The 17,964-nt window shown below is 40.8% G+C and overlaps 1 protein-coding gene across 5 annotated transcripts in view; it reads left to right on the top strand.

Annotated features, from left to right (window-relative positions):
* Window positions 1-17,964, top strand: part of kcnab2a (potassium voltage-gated channel, shaker-related subfamily, beta member 2 a) — a 269,685-nt gene that overhangs the window by 246,575 nt on the left and 5,146 nt on the right. For all 5 annotated transcript variants that reach the window (XM_034166220.1, XM_034166218.1, XM_034166219.1 and 2 more), the window contains 5 exons: window positions 987-1,030; window positions 1,339-1,425; window positions 5,755-5,840; window positions 9,566-9,686; window positions 10,324-10,418. In XM_034166220.1, the coding sequence (XP_034022111.1) occupies window positions 987-1,030; window positions 1,339-1,425; window positions 5,755-5,840; window positions 9,566-9,686; window positions 10,324-10,418 (433 nt within the window). The remainder of the gene's footprint in view (window positions 1-986; window positions 1,031-1,338; window positions 1,426-5,754; window positions 5,841-9,565; window positions 9,687-10,323; window positions 10,419-17,964) is intronic.

Below are 17,964 nucleotides of genomic sequence, written 5' to 3'. Positions count from 1 at the left end.
GCAATAGGGATGTACCACGTGCGTGGTTGCTATCTAGCACCCAAGGCACAGCAGTAAATGCAGCGACGGCAAAAGCACATTCTCCCTGACCTGACTATTCTTTTACTGCCTGATAGGTAGATCAAAGTTATGGTACATCCCCCATGTCACAACTGTCACAGTTAAGTTCAAACAGTGTAACAGAAGAATAAATTTCATTGTAAACTCAGGGAAGAACCTATGCTTACAGTAAACCATCAACAACTTCACACGTCAATATACATCATTCTTTATTTAATTTTCGCTGCTCACTTACTTACAATCAAGGGTCATGGGAGGGCTGGAGTCTATCCCAGCAGTCATAGGGCATGAGGCAGGGTACACCCTGAACAGAGCGCTAGTCTGGCACAGGTCTACATCAGATGAAATGTTTTTAACAGAAGAAAAGTCAATAGTGACTACTTAAACACCACTGCTAATTGTAATAATATCCTGAGATACAAGATAAAATAAGAAATGTAGTTCTGTGAACTTCATATCAAAATAAATTGAGCAGTATTTACGTAGTAATGGTTAAAAATTTATATAAAAAAAGAGTGACAGTAAATGTCAACAAGAAAATGAATTCAGAAAAGGAGTGCACCCATTAAAGAGTACAGGGAGGTGGAAGATGCAAGTGAGTCGGGTTGCAAGTTTAGTCAACAATTGTTGGTGCAGCCTGACTTTATATAAGATCTGCCCATGCACAATGTTAATGCCTGAAAAAAAAATCCAGTGGTGTGATTTCAAAAGAAATAATATAAACCATTCAGTGTGAGGAAGGCAGTGAAACTATTGAACAGGGAGCTTTGTTTGAAAACTTTATTTAAAACTATTTTTATTTTACTTCTTTTGAAATAAATCTTGCTGCGTATTTATGACACAACTCTAGTGCCACACAAGTCCAATTAATACATGTCATATTTATGGTAACTGTTAATGTGATTTGTTATTTTCCTTTATTGTAGAGCGGAAACTGAAAGAGGTTTATCCCGAAAGCACATTATAGAAGGTAAGTAGCTACAGTGCAGATTATTCCGTGAAGTGTTTGTACTGCATTAACAAAATACTTTCTAATTAATTCTTTTGACTCAAGGGAATCAGAGCTACGTTTTAATAATCCACATGCTCTTATTCTTGTGGTTATGAGACTTCCTACAGCTATTCACATGTTGTGGCTCTTATGTACAGCGCTCTTTTGCAGAATCCTCTGCAGTAATTCTTCTGCTTTTCTATACTGTTTGTGATTTTGCTTTTCCCAGAACTAATGTTATGCTGCAGCCTGAACTGGTTCTTGCTAATTGGATTGTTTATTTCTAGGTTTAAAAGCTTCTCTAGAAAGACTTCAGTTGGATTATGTGGATGTGGTTTTTGCAAACAGACCAGACCCTAATACACCGATGGAAGGTAACCTCACAACTTTATCTCTTTCATCTTTTTTTTTTTATTTACCACAGAGAGAAGCATGTTTTCTTTATGTTGCATATACAACTGCACCCATTTCCGTCTCTATGACTACTGTAGTTTGGAGATTCAGATGCACAAAGCTGAAACATCTATTTTTAAGCCTTGTATGTTGCTTCCACCTCCACAGTTAGAATGAGGATAGATACTGATGCTGGAGACCTTTAAATGGCAGGGTGCTAGCTGTGAGTGGGCTCAGCTGGTCGCACAGTATCAATCTGCTCACATGTCACAGTTCCTCTTTGGGTTAGTGTTCAGTCAGAGGTCATCTTCTTGCCATCAGTTTCATGCTTCAATGCCTCTGGCTCTTTCGCAGTACTTTTAGCCAAGATGTAGCTGCTACGGATTATGTAAAATTCCTTCCCTTGTCTGCCCTTTAAAGTTTGTGCATACTTTACATGGACAGCTTTGAGAGTGTCCTTTCAAAACCACAGTTCTAAGACCATGTGTTGTAGTTTAATCAGGCACACATTAAAGGGTGTCATGTTGCATAAAGAAGGTCTGTCGCCATCCCACTGAATATGGGTGGGTCGTCGTGGGTGTTTCACGAGATGACTAAACAAGTTTTCAGGAATGCCAGTCACCACTGTGTGGATGGATTTGTTAGACCCCCGTCACACATACGCCAGTTGAGGACGAATGGCATCAGAATGTTCACATCCACCCATATTCGGGAAGTGTTGAGGTGCAACGAAAGGACAGCAGTCTCAGAGCAGTCTACATAGTTGGTCCCATTTGCTCAGCTGTCCTAATTGTGCTGCACAGTTCAAAACACGCCGTCCAGATGGGACACCCATCTGAAAGCGGTCTATGTGCAGTTTGTGCGCTCATCTGATCGCAGTCTACATCTTCTGATGGCGTCATAACAGCATTTGAAATGATCTGATCGCAGTTGATTGAGATTGAGCTCTGAGATGGATCAGTCATGGCAAAGCCTGCCAGCATGCCCTGCTTGTGCCACCTCCACTGGACCCTGGCCAGGGAGGGCAAAGGAAGGGTTGATATGTAATAGCATGTACAGTAGTGTTCAGAATAATAGTAGTGCTATGTGACTAAAAAGATTAATCCAGGTTTTGAGTATATTTCTTATTGTTACATGGGAAACAAGGTACCAGTAGATTCAGTAGATTCTCACAAATCCAACAAGACCAAGCATTCATGATATGCACACTCATAAGGCTATGAAATTGGGCTATTAGTAAAAAAAACAAAAAGTAGAAAAGGGGTTGTTCACAATAATAGTAGTGTGGCATTCAGTCAGTGAGTTCGTCAATTTTGTGGAACAAACAAGTTTGAATCGGGTGTCCCCTATTTAAGGATGAAGCCAGCACCTGTTGAACATGCTTTTCTCTTTAAAAGCCTGAGGAAAATGGGACGTTCAAGACGTTCAGAAGAACAGCATAGTTTGATTAAAAAGTTGATTGGAGAGCGGAAAACTTATACGCAGGTGCAAAAAATTATAGGCTGTTCATCTACAATGATCTCCAGTGCTTTAAAATGGACAAAAAAAAAACAGAGACGTGTGGAAGAAAATGGAAAACAACCATCAAAATGGATAGAAGAATAACCAGAATGGCAAAGGCTCACCCATTGATCAGCTCCAGGATGATACCAGGAAGTTCCAGGAGTTCCAGCTCCAGGAGTTACCTGTAAGTACTGACCGCAGACAGTTTGTGAGACGACCCCCAAACTCTGAATTCAAGCCATAGTTCACAGTGAAGACAGTGAAGCATGGTGGTGCATGCATCATGATATGGGCATATTTCTCCTACTATGGTGTTGGGCCTATATATTGCATACCAGGTATCATGGATCAGTTTGGATATGTCAAAATACTTGAAGAGGTCATGTTGCCTTATGCTGAAGAGGACATGCCCTTGAAATGGGTGTTTCAACAAGACAATGACCCCAAGCACACTAGTAAATGAGCAAAATCTTGGTTCCAAACCAAGAAAATTAATGCCTCGCAGATGTGAAGAAATCATGAAAAACTGTGGTTATACAACTAAATACTAGTTTAGTGATTCACAGGATTGCTAAAAAAGCAGTTTGAACATAATAGTTTTGAGTTTGTAGCGTCAACAGCAGATGCTACTGTTATTGTGAACACCCCCTTTTCTACTTTTTTGTTTTTTACTAATAGCCCAATTTCATAGCCTTAAGAGTGTGCATATTATGAATGCTTGGTCTTGTTGGATTTGTGAGAATCTACTGGTACCTTGTTTCCCATGTAACAATAAGAAATATACTCAAAACCTGGATTAATCTTTTTAGTCACATAGCACTACTATTACTCTGAACACTACTGTATGTGGCACGCATTTGCCATGTGCAGTGGATGTGAACAATGCACAGTCAAACCAAAAGCACCGTGTGTCACTGCAGGTCAATGCATCGCATAGCTCACACCGCCACAAATCTGAACAGATCTGAAACGAAATTTCGATTCCTTGTATGTCTAGTACATGTGAAGAATTGACAATAAAGCCGACTTTGACTTTGACTTTGAACAGGCAGTTATATCCATAATAGACCTTAAAGTACAGATACATTTCCATTTCGTCCCATGGGCGACATAAATAATGTGAAATATTGTGCCCATCATATCTGTGACACAACGGGCAGGTGTGCCCTACAACTGTCTCATGCAAATTATTGTCATTGCACGCATCAGAGGCTTGGAGCTGAACGGATCTCACCACTGTAATATCCATATTTTGCTTGATCACTGTCTAACTCTGTAGGAGGTATGACGAGGAACTGTTTCGCCAGGCCATGACAACATTATTAAACATGAATCTCACCTCTGCCATAGCCCAGGAGCATTTCACAGTGCAGCGCAGGAAGGTCAGGAGCCAGGGACCACAGCCTGTGGTGAAAACCCTCTCACCTTGTTGTGCTGTGTGCTGGAAACAACCGCAGTATAAATAAATCCCATGTGACATGCCACACACCGATAATCCAACCGGACATCACGGGTGTACAGAGTTGCGTTGTGCCACTTATGCTGGAGTGAGGAAAAAGCAAATTAAAAAGTTCCTGTGCAAAGGGAGGACAGAGCGCTGCCACCCACTTCGGTCCCGTGTTTGCCATCCAGACGTTTGGACATCGGGCAGTCTTCAGTGCTTTTTATGGCCATCTGACAGGAGTCTGTGTTGTCTACATACGCTTTGGATGCGATCATGCAGGTGTGGATGAGGCAGTCTGTACGGGATCCGCCCACAGTCTACATACCTCATTCACTCGTGACTGTGTCTGGATTAATGGCCTTTTTTGCTGTCAACCTGGTTCCTGCAGCTTCTTACTATGTGTGACGGGGGTCTTACACAGAAGTGATGCACACTCATTTACTTTAATTGCTTTAATGCCTCTGATCTGGGAAATCTTTACTGTTGTCGAACAATATTTTGGTCATGAAAATTGTCACTAGCCACAGCTGCGATGGAAATTGCAGTGATTGTTTTCAACATCGTACATTGCAGTCCACTAGAGATTCAGTAGTGCAAATCTGACAATGAATTATAGGTCAACAAATTCACTCATGCCTGGCCAATGCAAGCTATAAAAAGCACCCCAGTCATAATTTGAGCCCTGTGGCAATGATTTTAATTTTGAAAAGATACTTACATGCAGCTGAAAGCTTTCATGTAGACAACGGTTAAGGAGTGTTTAATGCTGTTAAGATGTAGATGAGTTTGTAATTTTACTGAAATTGTGTAGTCTGTGATTGAACATTTAAATGAATATACCCAGCTCCATGATTCATTCCATTGAGCTTTTTTATTTTCTTTTTTAATATAAAATATAAATCCTCAGGAATTCTTGTATTTTTATGCCAACTGTTAAGTATTATGTTGTCTTGATATGAAAAGAGATCTGTGCAAATCAGTGAGTCAGCATTCAGCATATCCACCATGAAGTTGCAATGCCAGGATTTCAACAATTAATTCAACAAAGAATTCAATTTAATGAATCTCTCTGTATATACATGTATATTGGTTGAATTAATTATTAAGCTTCTGGTATTACAACTTTCTGGAGGGACTCATTCAGCTTTAGAACATTTCTCATGCATTCCAGTGTCTTCTTATATTTGTAATAATGACATCTTTTACATTAAGGACAAACATATTATGCATACATAATAAAACTGTCTTTTAGACTACCACAGATTTTTGGATCAAATGACAATAACATTGTGTAAACAAAAATGATTAATACCGGTAATACTGCTATTGAATGTGTCTAAACATGAGGTGTGTGTCTCTGCAGAAACTGTCCGGGCAATGACCCATGTGATAAACCAAGGTATGGCCATGTACTGGGGGACATCGCGCTGGAGTCCAATGGAGATCATGGTGAGAGAGGCTGTGCCTGAAGACAACACTCTGTCATTCAAGGGGAAGCTTTTATGGCAACCTGATTTCCTGACAGTGCTAGAAAAGCAACTTGCACGACTATCATTATTACTGTTACTGGGTTTGGTAAAATGTTAAATGTTTGTTAATGTTGAGAGACACCCTGTGCTCTGCAAGCAGCAATGGGAGAAATTCTGAGAAAAAAATGAGGTTGGTTTTGCGTTGTCCTGAGCATTTTTTTAGTGGGGCAGCATAGCAAAATAATTGTGCATTCTGTGATTAAAAAAACATAAAATCTGGCATACATATTCTAAATTAACTAATGTTTATTTTCAGATATGGAGCCATCCTGGAGCTGACCTCTATTGAGCTACAGAGGTCAATAAAGAATTACACAGGGGTCAGAATTTAAAAAAGCTCCAGTGATGTTGAAAACTACCACATTATTTGTCTGATCATAGGTGAAACACCGCATCTGTCAGGAAAAGGCAGTTGGCTTCTGATCTAATTTTAAACAAGGAGATTATGGTGTTGGCTGTCTGATGGCGTTATGGGTAGAAATTAAGGCATTTAGTGAAATAGAGCCGGTGTCTTTAATATACTGTAGCATCAGTTATGGCAGCGGCGGTGTTAATTTCACTTTCTCCCTTTCTTTGTTCTTACTCATGAATCCCCCAAGTAAGAGAAATATGAGTACTCCAGACAATTCCTACTACATATTAGAGTTGCTTAATACTGACTTTGGACCTGCTTCACACAGAATGTCACAGCAGAGCCATCAGTGCATGTGTAAATATACTCATTAACAACATAAAGTACTGCATGCAGAAAAGTAAGGGTATCATTTCTATACCCAAAGGTGCATTTTTCAAAAACATACCCCCAAAGGTACATAAATGCACCTTAAGATGAAAGCTGTAGACCTTTGTTAAATTTTAAAGGTAAAAAAATCATTACTGATCATGGTCAAAGATACATTGTTCGTACCAGGTTATTGTACAGCTGGTGCGACTGAGCAGTTTGCCCTTTTGGCTCCATTCTGGTACATTAATTTTTTAGTGTGTGTTGTTTAACCCTGATCACTCACCAGTACACCTGCCTACATCTGATTTTCATCACACCACACCTGCTTCTTCTCGCCTCATCCTGTTTTCTTAAAAGTCCAGCAGGCTCAAAATTACAACATGCAATACTTCATATGATGGCAGTTGTCTGCCTCAAGTATATACAGTAAATATTTATTCTTCACCAGGGCTCTAGCTAGGACCATTTTAGTGCCAGGTAAATTATGTGATCGCGGCTCATGGCTTCGGGGGGCGCGGGCCCCCGGATCCATGCCCCCTGAAGCTTTATGGTTTTAGATGCATTGGATGCAAGAATAATAAACAAAAAATTATATTTATGTTGTAATATATGTAAGATTAAAGTTATTTTTTGCATGTTTCTGTCAAAGTCTGAGTTAATAAATAAAATAACATTGAAAATGTTAAAAACACATTAATGTTTAATAGACATAGCATTTAGTCTCTTCAAAAATGACATGCAGCCTTTGTGGAAACACGAAGCCTTTCAACTGTAAAATAAACCAAAGTTTTGAATGTATCTTCAGTTACGGATACAGAAAGACCTGGATTAATGTCATTTTTCATGGCGGCTTTTTTTTCTTCAGCTCAGCACACAGCAGAGACTCTGTTTTCAGCAGCTACCATTCACAAGCTCTGTGGCCACAGAACGCGCTGACTCTGATGTTTGTGATTTGATACAAAGAAACTAAGAAATATATTTCTTATTACTTTAATTATTGGTCTAAAATTGCATAACTACGAGGTCTGTTAGAAAACTATCCAACCTTTTTTTTAAAAAACTATATGGATTTGAATCATGTGCGCTTGCATCAGCCAAGCTTGAACCTTTGTGCGCATGCGTGAGTTTTTCACGCCTGTCGGTTGCGTCATTCGCCTGTGGGCAGGCTTTGAGTGAGCACTGGTCCACCCCCCTTGTCGGATTTTCATTGTCAGGGAAATGGCTGAGCGATTGGAGCAGCGCTGAATCAAGTTTTTCCAGAAACTGTGAGAGACAGCCAGGTGGAAACCATTCGGAAGATTCAGACTGATTTTGGTGAGGATACTCTGGGCGTCACACAAATTAAGGAGCATTACAACCGGATTAAAGACGGCCCACAGCGGCGGCGGGTGCGCTGCGCTCCGAGCGGCCATCAACAGGCTGAAACGACCAGATCATTTCCAAAGTGAACGCTGTGTTGATCTGGGACGTCGTCTGTCTACCAGAGAAATTGTGGAAGAGGTGGACATCAGCACTTTTGTGGCACATTCCACTGTTACAGGAGATTTTGTAATGAAAGACGTGCAGAGGAATTTGCGCGTCGGGACGGAGCCGCAGTGGCGCACAACAAAAAGCACGTCCATGTTGGAAACCATTCGGAAGATTCAGATGGCTTTCGGTGGCTTTTCAGTCGAGTGAGTATCCGAGAAATTGTGTAGCTGGGCATGTCACAACTTGTCCTGTGAGACTTCCAACACGGACGTGCTTTTTGTTGTGCGCCATTGCGGCTCCGTCCCGATGCGCGAATTCCTCCGCACGTCTTTCATTACAAAATCTCCTGTAACAGTGGGCATCACCATGTTGGTAGGCCCTCCTGCGCTGATTCATAATGAACTCATTCATGCATAAATTAAATATATTTTCTTTGTGGTGTATTCAGTTGAATATAGGTTGAAGAGGATTTGCAAATCATTGTATTCTGTTTTTATTTGCATTTTACACAAGTCCCAACTTCATTGGAATTGGGGTTGTCAAAGTATACTTTGGAGACAGACTATAAATATACGAGGTCTGTTAGAAAAGTATCCGACCTTTTTATTTTATGCAAAAAATATATGGATTTGATTCATATGTTTTTACGTCAGCCAAGCTTGAACCTTCGTGCGCATGCATGAGTTTTGTCACGCCTGTTAGTTGCGTCATTCGCCTGTGGGCAGGCTTTGAGTGAGCACTGGGCCACCCCTCTCGTTGTTTTTTTCATTGCGAGGAAATGGCGGAATGATTTAGGCTTTGTTCCATCAGAATTTTTTCAGAAACTTAGAGACAGGCAGCTGGAAACCATTCGGAAAATTCAGATGGCTTTCGGTGAAAATTTTATGGGCTTCACAGAGATTAAGGAGTGTTACTACCGCTTTAAGGACGGCCCACAATTGCGCACGGCACGCCGCGCTCCAAGCCGCAATCGACAGGCAGAAACCACAAGATCATTTCTAAACGGATTGCTGTGTGCATCCGGGACCGTCGTATGTAATTTCTCTGGTTATCACAAGAGCTGGACATCAGCCATTTTCCGGCAGATTTCACTTTTAACAAGAGATTTTGTCATGGAAAGCCGCGCGGAGGCTTCGCGCGTCATGACGGATTCACTGATGGAGCGAGACAAAGAACACCTCCGTTTTGGAGTGTCAGAGGACAAGTTGGGACATGCCCAGCTCTCCAGAATTTCTCTTATACTCACTCGACTGGTAAGCCACTGAAAGCCGACAGAGCGCACAAAGGTTCAAGCTTGGCTGATGCAAGCACACATGATTCAAATCCATATAGTTTTTAAAAAAAAGGTTGGATAGTTTTCTCACAGACCTCGTACTTAGCTGTGATGGAGAGTATGATATATATTAAAGTTAACATCTGGCTGATTTTATTTAATCCACACTTTCTTTTAGGAAGCATATTCTGTGGCACGGCAGTTCAATCAGATTCCTCCGATATGTGAGCAGGCAGAGTACCATATGTTCCAGAGGGAGAAGGTAGAAGTGCAGCTACCAGAGCTCTTCCATAAGATAGGTAAGCACTCATCAATTTGTAGCTTTCGACTGCAATTAAGATAGGACTAGAGAACTTATGTAACTCCATTATCTGTTATTTACACATGAAGACAAAAAAATTATTGATGGAAAACCAGTAGAGCTTTGAACTAAAAAACTCCTGTAAACTAGTGAGAAATAATTTCATGGGTTTTTTTGTGGAATTTAAGAAAATAAATTCAGAAAACATCAGTGTACATCTCATATACCTGAAAATTTAAATGGTGGAGTTCATGAACAGGTCTTCTTAATGTTCTTGTTTTTTACAGATGGTCTCAAGGTAAGTTCTTTTGGCTCATACCGGTCGCAGAGATCAGCATCATGATTTGTCTCACACATGAACCCGTCCACACCAGTCAAACACTTTCCTTTCTGCCAAGTGAAGATTAACATTGGCCAGCTGCATCTATAAAAACATTTTGTACCATTCAGAGGTTTCCAAATGTCAACTGCTGTTATGGAAATCCAATACATAAGAAGAATTGGACCTTCCAAATTAAAATGTGTGCTTTCATAGGTTAGTGCCCCCCCCCCCCCCCCCCCAAAAAAAAGAAAATAAGGCATTTTATGTGTCTGTGATATTTTTGATGAAGATGATGGCTTGTTTTTGTTCTCAGGTGTGGGGGCCATGACATGGTCTCCACTGGCCTGTGGGATCATCTCAGGGAAATACGACGGCAGGGTACCTGCCTACTCTCGAGCCTCTCTTAAGGTAGCCACATGTCGCTCGCTGTTTCCTGTGTTTATGATTGTCTGTGCTGGTGCCTGTGTTCTGTGTCCACTGGCTGCTGGTGTTCGCAGGTTTTCTTTTTGTCTTGGTGTACATGTTTGCGTGTTTCAGGTTCTGTAACTCTGTGCACTTTCATTTGTTTGTTCAGTGTCATGTTCTTTATTGTGCAGCTGGTCTTGGGCAGTGCCGTTTGTCAGCTGGCATCACTCAGTACGCACACCAGTATTTTCCACTTGATTGCAGATTTGCTTCTTTTGGTGGTTCCTGTTCACTCAGGGTTGCCACTGCATGCAAAACTGACAGAATCCATTTTAATTAGACCCGTATGTAAACATTTCAACTGAAAAGAACCGGCAAAAAAAAAACATCCAATAATTTGACATTTATCCCAACACTTTGCACTTTATTTTTCCACTTGGCATAAGGAAACGAAACATTTTAACTGAATGTTGGTGTATTTAATTATTTAAATATTTCACTGACAAACTCAGTGAAATATTTCACTTTAACAAAGGAAGTTGTGAACTAAAATTAAAATATAGATTCGGGTATTCCTTACTCAGACATTCGCTAAAACTATCTCAGTCTGTGCTGTGCACATAAAGTAACACATTATTGTAGCTAATAATGTTTCTGTTGTAATAAAGATGCATGTTATGTCCAACTCTTGGCATAAATTGTGGAATCGCCACATGCAGAGGATGTTCACTCAGCTTTCTTACTCATAAGCATATAAACAAATCAAATGTGACACAAAACAGTATTGGTTCAATTGCTGAACATTATGGTTCTAAAAACCATCTATCAAACAAATATACTATCCTGTTTCATTGCAGACCATATGAAGCCATGATATTTCATAGTTTATGTGGTCCATTTTATTTAACTTATTAATCCTCTCCCTCCCAACTCTTCTGTACTTTGCTGCACGGTGAAACCGTCTGATAAGACTGATGATTAAGTTGTGCACATATCATTCATCACACAACCTACTGTGAACAAACTGTATCTGTATGAATTACCGACCAATTCCCATTTAAGTCAAAATGGGAGCCTTGCTACTGTCAAGACATGGAGTTTGTAAAATGTGTAAAAAAAAATAAATAAATAAATAAATTATAATTTTGCCTGGGCTGAAGAGGATTAATATGCATCCATTCCTGCATTTCAAGACTGCAACACATTCCACAAAGGTTAAGACGGGACAATTTGAGATATAGTAATGAGGTAATTAAATAAAAATTAAATGATAATGCTATTTCAAACGGGTGATATCAACAAGTGATTGTAATCATGATTTGATACAGAAGCAGCTTTCACAAAAAGCTTAGTCTTTGAGGGCCAGTGATCAGCAGAGCATGTCCAATTTGTCAGCAAACACGAGCAAATTATTGAATTTTTAAAAACAGTGTTCCTCAAAGACAGATTAGATTAGAAGGGATTTGCATATTTCTACCTCAACAGTGTATAATATTATTAAGCAGTGTGTAAAGGGTGAGGGCACAAGCCGAAAGTGAACACCAGTGATCTCTGATCCCTCAGGCAGCACTGCATCAAGAACAGTCATTCATCAGTGCTGATACAACCACATAGGCAGTGGATTACTTTGGGAACATTTTCAAGTAGTGCGTTATGGAGTTACATTCATAAATGCCACTCAAACTTTACTGTGCAAAAAAGAAGCTTTATGCTAACCTTGTCCAGAAGTGGTGTCAGCTTCTCTGACCTCAGAGGCATCTGAATTGGACTATCACACAGTGGAAATGTTTATTGTGGTCAGACGAATCAGTATTTCAGAGATTTCTTTTTTGAAGAAATCGATGCTGTGTGCTCTGGAGCAAAGATGAAAAGGATCATCCAGACAGTTGTTAACAAGTCCTAAAGCCAGGGTCTGTCATAGTATGGAGTTGTGTCAATGCCCTTGCCAAAGGTAGTTTGTACTTCTGTGATGGCCACACTAATGCAGAAAAGTACATTGAGATTTAAGAGCAACATATGCTGCCATGCATTTTTCAACAAGACAATGAATGGAAAACCACTTTCTGCAAACATTACAAAGGCACGGCTGCTGAAGGAGTGGGTACGGATATTGGACTGGCCTGCCTACAGTCCTGACCTGTCCCCAGTAGAGAATATGTGGGAAAAACTTTAAAAGAAAAATGCAGCAATGATGACTTCATATTATTACACACCTTAAGATGTGTTTGCAGGAAGAATGGGACAAAATAACATTTGAAATGCTAAGTTGCTTGGTAGCTTCCCTCTGCTTGGGCCATGCTTTGTAGCATGGCCCAAGCAGAGGGTCACCCCTTTGAGTCTGGTCTGCTTGAGGTTTCTTCCTCAGAGGGAGTTTTTCCTTACCACTGTTGCTCTGGGGGTTGGTAAGGTTAGACCTTACCTGTGTGAAGCGCTTTGAGGCAACTCTGTTGTGATTTGGCGCTATATAAATGAAAATAAATTGAAATTGAATTGATAGCTTCAATGCTAAAACATCTTTTAAGTGTTGTGGGAAGGAAAGAAAACATATCAAAGTGGTAAAAGCTTGAGCTTACCAACTTTTTTGGAATGTGTTTGTTGTGTGTCGACGCGGGTTGAGGAGCGGACCTGCGTCAGACAGAACCCAGCGCTAAAAATAACCAGAAAGCGGTTCCAACAACAGAAACAATTTATTTTTCACCTGTGCATAATAATGTGTACAAAACTAAAAGAACGTCCTTCTGGTGGAGTGACTGTTGGCGCGCTCTTAAGCGCCCAAAAGGATAGAAGCCCGGCGTTCCTGGACCCACTACCACCAGACAAACACCCCCCAGGTGGACACGACAAACCGACTCTCTGTGAAGCAAAGAAGAGGTGAGGTAAGTCAGCAGTTACAACAATATCTTTCAAAAGACACACGCTATCAGCAACACATTCAGGTCTGTATCTTTTTAACTTTATGCAAATGAGCAGCTTCTCACAACAGGTGGAGGATCACTTATCTGCACGCCACAGCAGTGAGAAGCAAGCTGCACAATTCTCATCACAATTCAAGTATACTGTGTAACAAAACACCAAGTTACTATCAACAATTAATCAAACACTTAATTACCTTTAACGTGTGCTGACAGCATGTGTCCTCACCCTTCCCTGCTTCACGGGCTCGATGTGTCAAACCCAGGCGCGGTCCTCAGCGTCTCACAAACGAACATCACAAGGTCGAGTTCCCGGCAGTTCTGCTTGAATCACACATGCCTTAAATGCAGAACGCCATCCAATTATCTGCTTCAGCTGAAAGTCTTTAAGGTTGCATGTGAGCACCAGTCACAGGTGCTACACATGATGTTGATGAGGGTGAGGACTCTTCAGCCAGCACCTTCTCCACAGACAAATCAGTTCTCATGCCACCTGAAGAGCAAAGAAAAGAAAAGAACACCAAAACATCCAGCCACCCCCCCAACACACAACAGTGTTGCTGCTAAGTAGATTTAATGTATTAACAAATGAAATGAAAGTGACCACTCAAAACATGAAATAGCTTGGGTTCATATTACTGTGTGCAATGAAAGAAAAGTCAAAGTAAATAAATAATCATTATGGGGAGGGAATTGTCAATTATAACAATGCAAAGAATTATAAAACTCCCCAATAAGGAAATCCAACATGCAGTGTGGAAAATGATGTATCTTGTTCACAGTCAGCTGTATCTGAAAATTGGTCCAAGCATAAACAAAAGCAGAAGTTAAAAAAGGAAAACATACAGGTAGACCAAGAAAGTATCAAGAAATAAACTCAAAGCAATGGGCCTTGAAAATAGAAAATGCCTAACAAAACAAATAAAAAACAAATTGATAATAGAATAGTTTCAGGCCTCACTTTTTATGACAGAACTGTAAGAAATTAGCTGAATGAAATGGGAGTTACATAAAGTAAGACAAAGTAAAAAACCATTACTAACACCTAAACAGAAGAAAGCAGTGTTACAGTGGGTGTGTGTATGATTGCGTGAAAGTGATATTTGTGATAAGTCATGAACGTGTGTTGAATAAGTAGATTAAGCTGGAACTTTTGTCTGGTGCCATTGTAATGGCACATATAGAGATCACTGCCTTAAGAAAACAAGGAGGTTTCTCTACTCATTCATAGTAAGTTTGCATATTGGGAGGAAACATCAGCGTCACCATTTTAGTCATAGGGTGAGTTTCTATGGGTGTGATCCACCTCACAGTTACCTCATTTTTGAGGAACTCGGAAACTGGAAAAGGTCAAGCAAATGACCACATTTCACCTGTTTGTGGCAGATAAATGCTGCTTTTGACAACTGGAGATCAACCACTTATCTGCCTGAGTTGTCATTTTGAATCCCTGGCGGTTCCGTGGCGTGATTAATGCAGTAAAATACAGCAGTGTCACATGTTTCCAGACCAGTCCTGACCTGTTGGCATGTTGGATAAAGGACCAAAGGAGGATCTTTTCACATTCCATCAATAGAAAAATGTTTTGCAGAACAGAGAGTTTCAAAGCTTTTCTTCAAGAACGGCAAATCAATTTATTGACATGTCCAGCAAACAGTCCGCATTTCGATCGGATTGAAAATTTGTGGTGGTAATTCCGAGGATTAACTGAAAGGTTTGGCCACCATGATTATTTCAGCAACAAGAACAATTCTCACATATCTGCTTAAAGCTTGGAATGTTCTCTATCACTTTATCAGGCAGTCATTACCTTTCCACGGAGTCACCTTGTCTTTCCACACACTTAGGTCAACGTCAGACAAGTTTTTGCAACCCACTGGTGAAGAAATTGAGTGTCTTCTCTTAGCACCAGCAATGCACAGCTGCTTGCACCACATCATTGGTGTAACGGTGTCCCTTCAGGTATTCTTTCATCTTGGGAAAAAGGAAGAAGTCAGAGGGAGCAAGATCTGGACTGTGCAGTGGGTGTGGCAAGATCCTGTAAAGTTTGAGCTGATGCAGCCTGTGTCTGTTAACTCGTGTGGATGAGCATTATCCTGCTGAAGAATTGTCTTTTCTCGGACAAGCCCACTTAGCTTTTGTAAAGTGCTCATATCAGCTGGAGTTCATAGTGTTGCCGTGTTCCAAAAATTCTGTGAGGACTCTGTCATCACCCTTGATCCTGTTATGGGGCACCCACTATGGGCCTGGTCATGCAAACTCCTTGTGGCTGGATTTTTGCCATTCAAACTCTTTGTCTAACTTTGTCTAACTCTTGACTGTACTGACATCCACACGGGTAAACGCCATAGGCAACAATCATTTATCAATGAACGTCAATGGTTGTACAACCCGCTGCTGTGAGAAATTCAATAACAGTACATTGATCGTCACCATTTTTTTTTTTTTTTTTTTGCCCACTACTCTGCGTATATATTACGTCGAACGCAATTCAACACATAGCTGAAATTGCATGTGAAAACCTTTTGTTGCAGTGATTGATAAGTAAAGAATTATTCTTGTACCAGTTTCACTTTGATATCTTGCTTGTTATTGATATAATCGTGTTGGCGGTAGCTTGTCCCTGTCGAGGCTCCAGATCTGACCTATTACCTGCTATTTGACAAGATTGGAACCAGCTTGATGCAGAATGTTGTTTTTCATTAGTGAAGCCTGTGGAGTGTTCCATGGTGCGGGGTTGTGGACGATGATGATGAATCCCTTTTTTTTTTCTGTGCTTGATCCTGAAACAGTATTTCACTCATTCATCTTCAACTGCTTATCTGGGATCAGGTCGCGGCGGCAACATCTATAGCAGGGGACCCCAGACTTTATTAATTAAAATAATTTAATGTTTTTTCGGTACATTTCATGAAGCCGTAATTTTCAATGATTCAACAAATTCCTGTCCAATCTCATGCACCACATGTCTGGTCAAAATGGCTGTGTTGAAAATATATTGTCATATTTGTTAGATTGCTATGAAGAGAGAAAGTTGGGTGAACATTGTGTGTGTGTGTGTGTGTGTGTGTGTGTGTGTGTGTGTGTGTGTGTGTGTGTGTGTGTGTGTGTGTGTGTGTGTGTGTGTGTGTGTGTGTGTGTGTGTGTGTGTGTGTGTGTGTGCGCGCGTGTGACAATTCCATAATCTCTGCCTGTACTTGTATTTGTGGTTTTTGTGTCAGTGATTGTGCGTTTTTACTCATTGTGCTGGTTTATCCGTGTAGGTGTTATGCACTGGCTTTTTGGTGATGTTTTTGTGTAATGTGCCACTTTTGCTTGTTAAATGTTGCCTGTGAATGTTTGTGGCATTTGCACTGTTTGGTCCTTATACTCACTGATTATTCTTAAAAGTTGTAAGGTTGTTGTACAGCACACCCAGAACGTATTCACAGCGCTTTATCCACATTTTTTGTTACAGCCTTATTCCAAAATGGATGAAATTAATTTTTCCTCTCCCCCTCAAAATTCTACACACAGTACCCCATAATGACAATGTGAAAAAAAGCTTTTTGTAGATTTTTGCAAATGTATTAAAAATAAACAAAACTAAGAAATCACTTGTACATAAGTATTCACAGCCTTTGCCATGAAGTTCACAATTGAGCCCAGGTGCATCCTGTTTCCACTGATCATCCATGAGATGTTTCTACAGCTTAACTGGAGTCCACCTGGAGTAAATTCAGTTGATTGGACATGATTTGGAAAGGCACACACCTGTCTACATATAAGGTCCCACAGCTGAGGGTGCATGTCAGAGCACAAACCAAGCATGAAGTCAGAGGACTTGTCTGTCGACCTCTGAGATGGTATTGTCTCAAGGCACAAATCTGGGGAAGGGTACAAAAACATTTCTGCTACTTTGAAGGTCCCATTGAGCACAGTGACATCATCTGGAAATGGAAGATGTTTGGCTCCAACAGAACTCTTCCTAGAGCTGATCGTCCGTCTGAACTGAGGGGGAGAAGGGCCTTAGTGAGGGAGGTGACCAAGAACCCGATGGTCACTCTGTCAGAGCTCCAGCATTCCTCTGTGGAGAGAGGAGAACCTTCCAGAAAGACAACCGTCTCTGCAGCAATCCACCAATCAGGCCTTTATGATAGAGTGGCCAAATGGAAGTCACTAGTAAAAGGCACATGGCAGCCCACCTGGAATTTGCCAAAAGGCACCTGAAGGACTCTCAGGCCATGAGAAATAAAATTCTCTGGTCTGATGAGACAAAGATTGAACTCTTCGGCATGAATGCCAGGCATCATGTTTGGAGGAAACCAGGCACCATCCCTACAGTGACGCATGGTGGTAGCAGCATCATGCTGTGGGGATGGTATTCAGCTGCAGGAACTGGGAGACTAGTCAGAATTGTGGGAAAGATGAATGCAGCAATGTACAGAGACATCCTGGATGAAAACCTGCTCTAGAGTGCTCTTGACTTCAGACTGGGGCAATGGTTCATCTTTCAGCAGAACAAAGATCCTAAGCACACAGCCAAGATATGAAAGGAGTGGCTTCAAGACAACTCTGTGAATGTCCTTGAGTGGCCCAGCCAGAGCCCAGACCTGAATCTACTTGAACATCTCTCTAGAGATCTGAAAATGGCTGTG

The sequence above is a fragment of the Thalassophryne amazonica genome, chromosome 3, assembly GCF_902500255.1.
Source record: "Thalassophryne amazonica chromosome 3, fThaAma1.1, whole genome shotgun sequence".
In the NCBI taxonomy this organism is placed as follows: domain Eukaryota; kingdom Metazoa; phylum Chordata; class Actinopteri; order Batrachoidiformes; family Batrachoididae; genus Thalassophryne; species Thalassophryne amazonica.
This window is presented reverse-complemented; position numbering and strand designations above follow the sequence as displayed.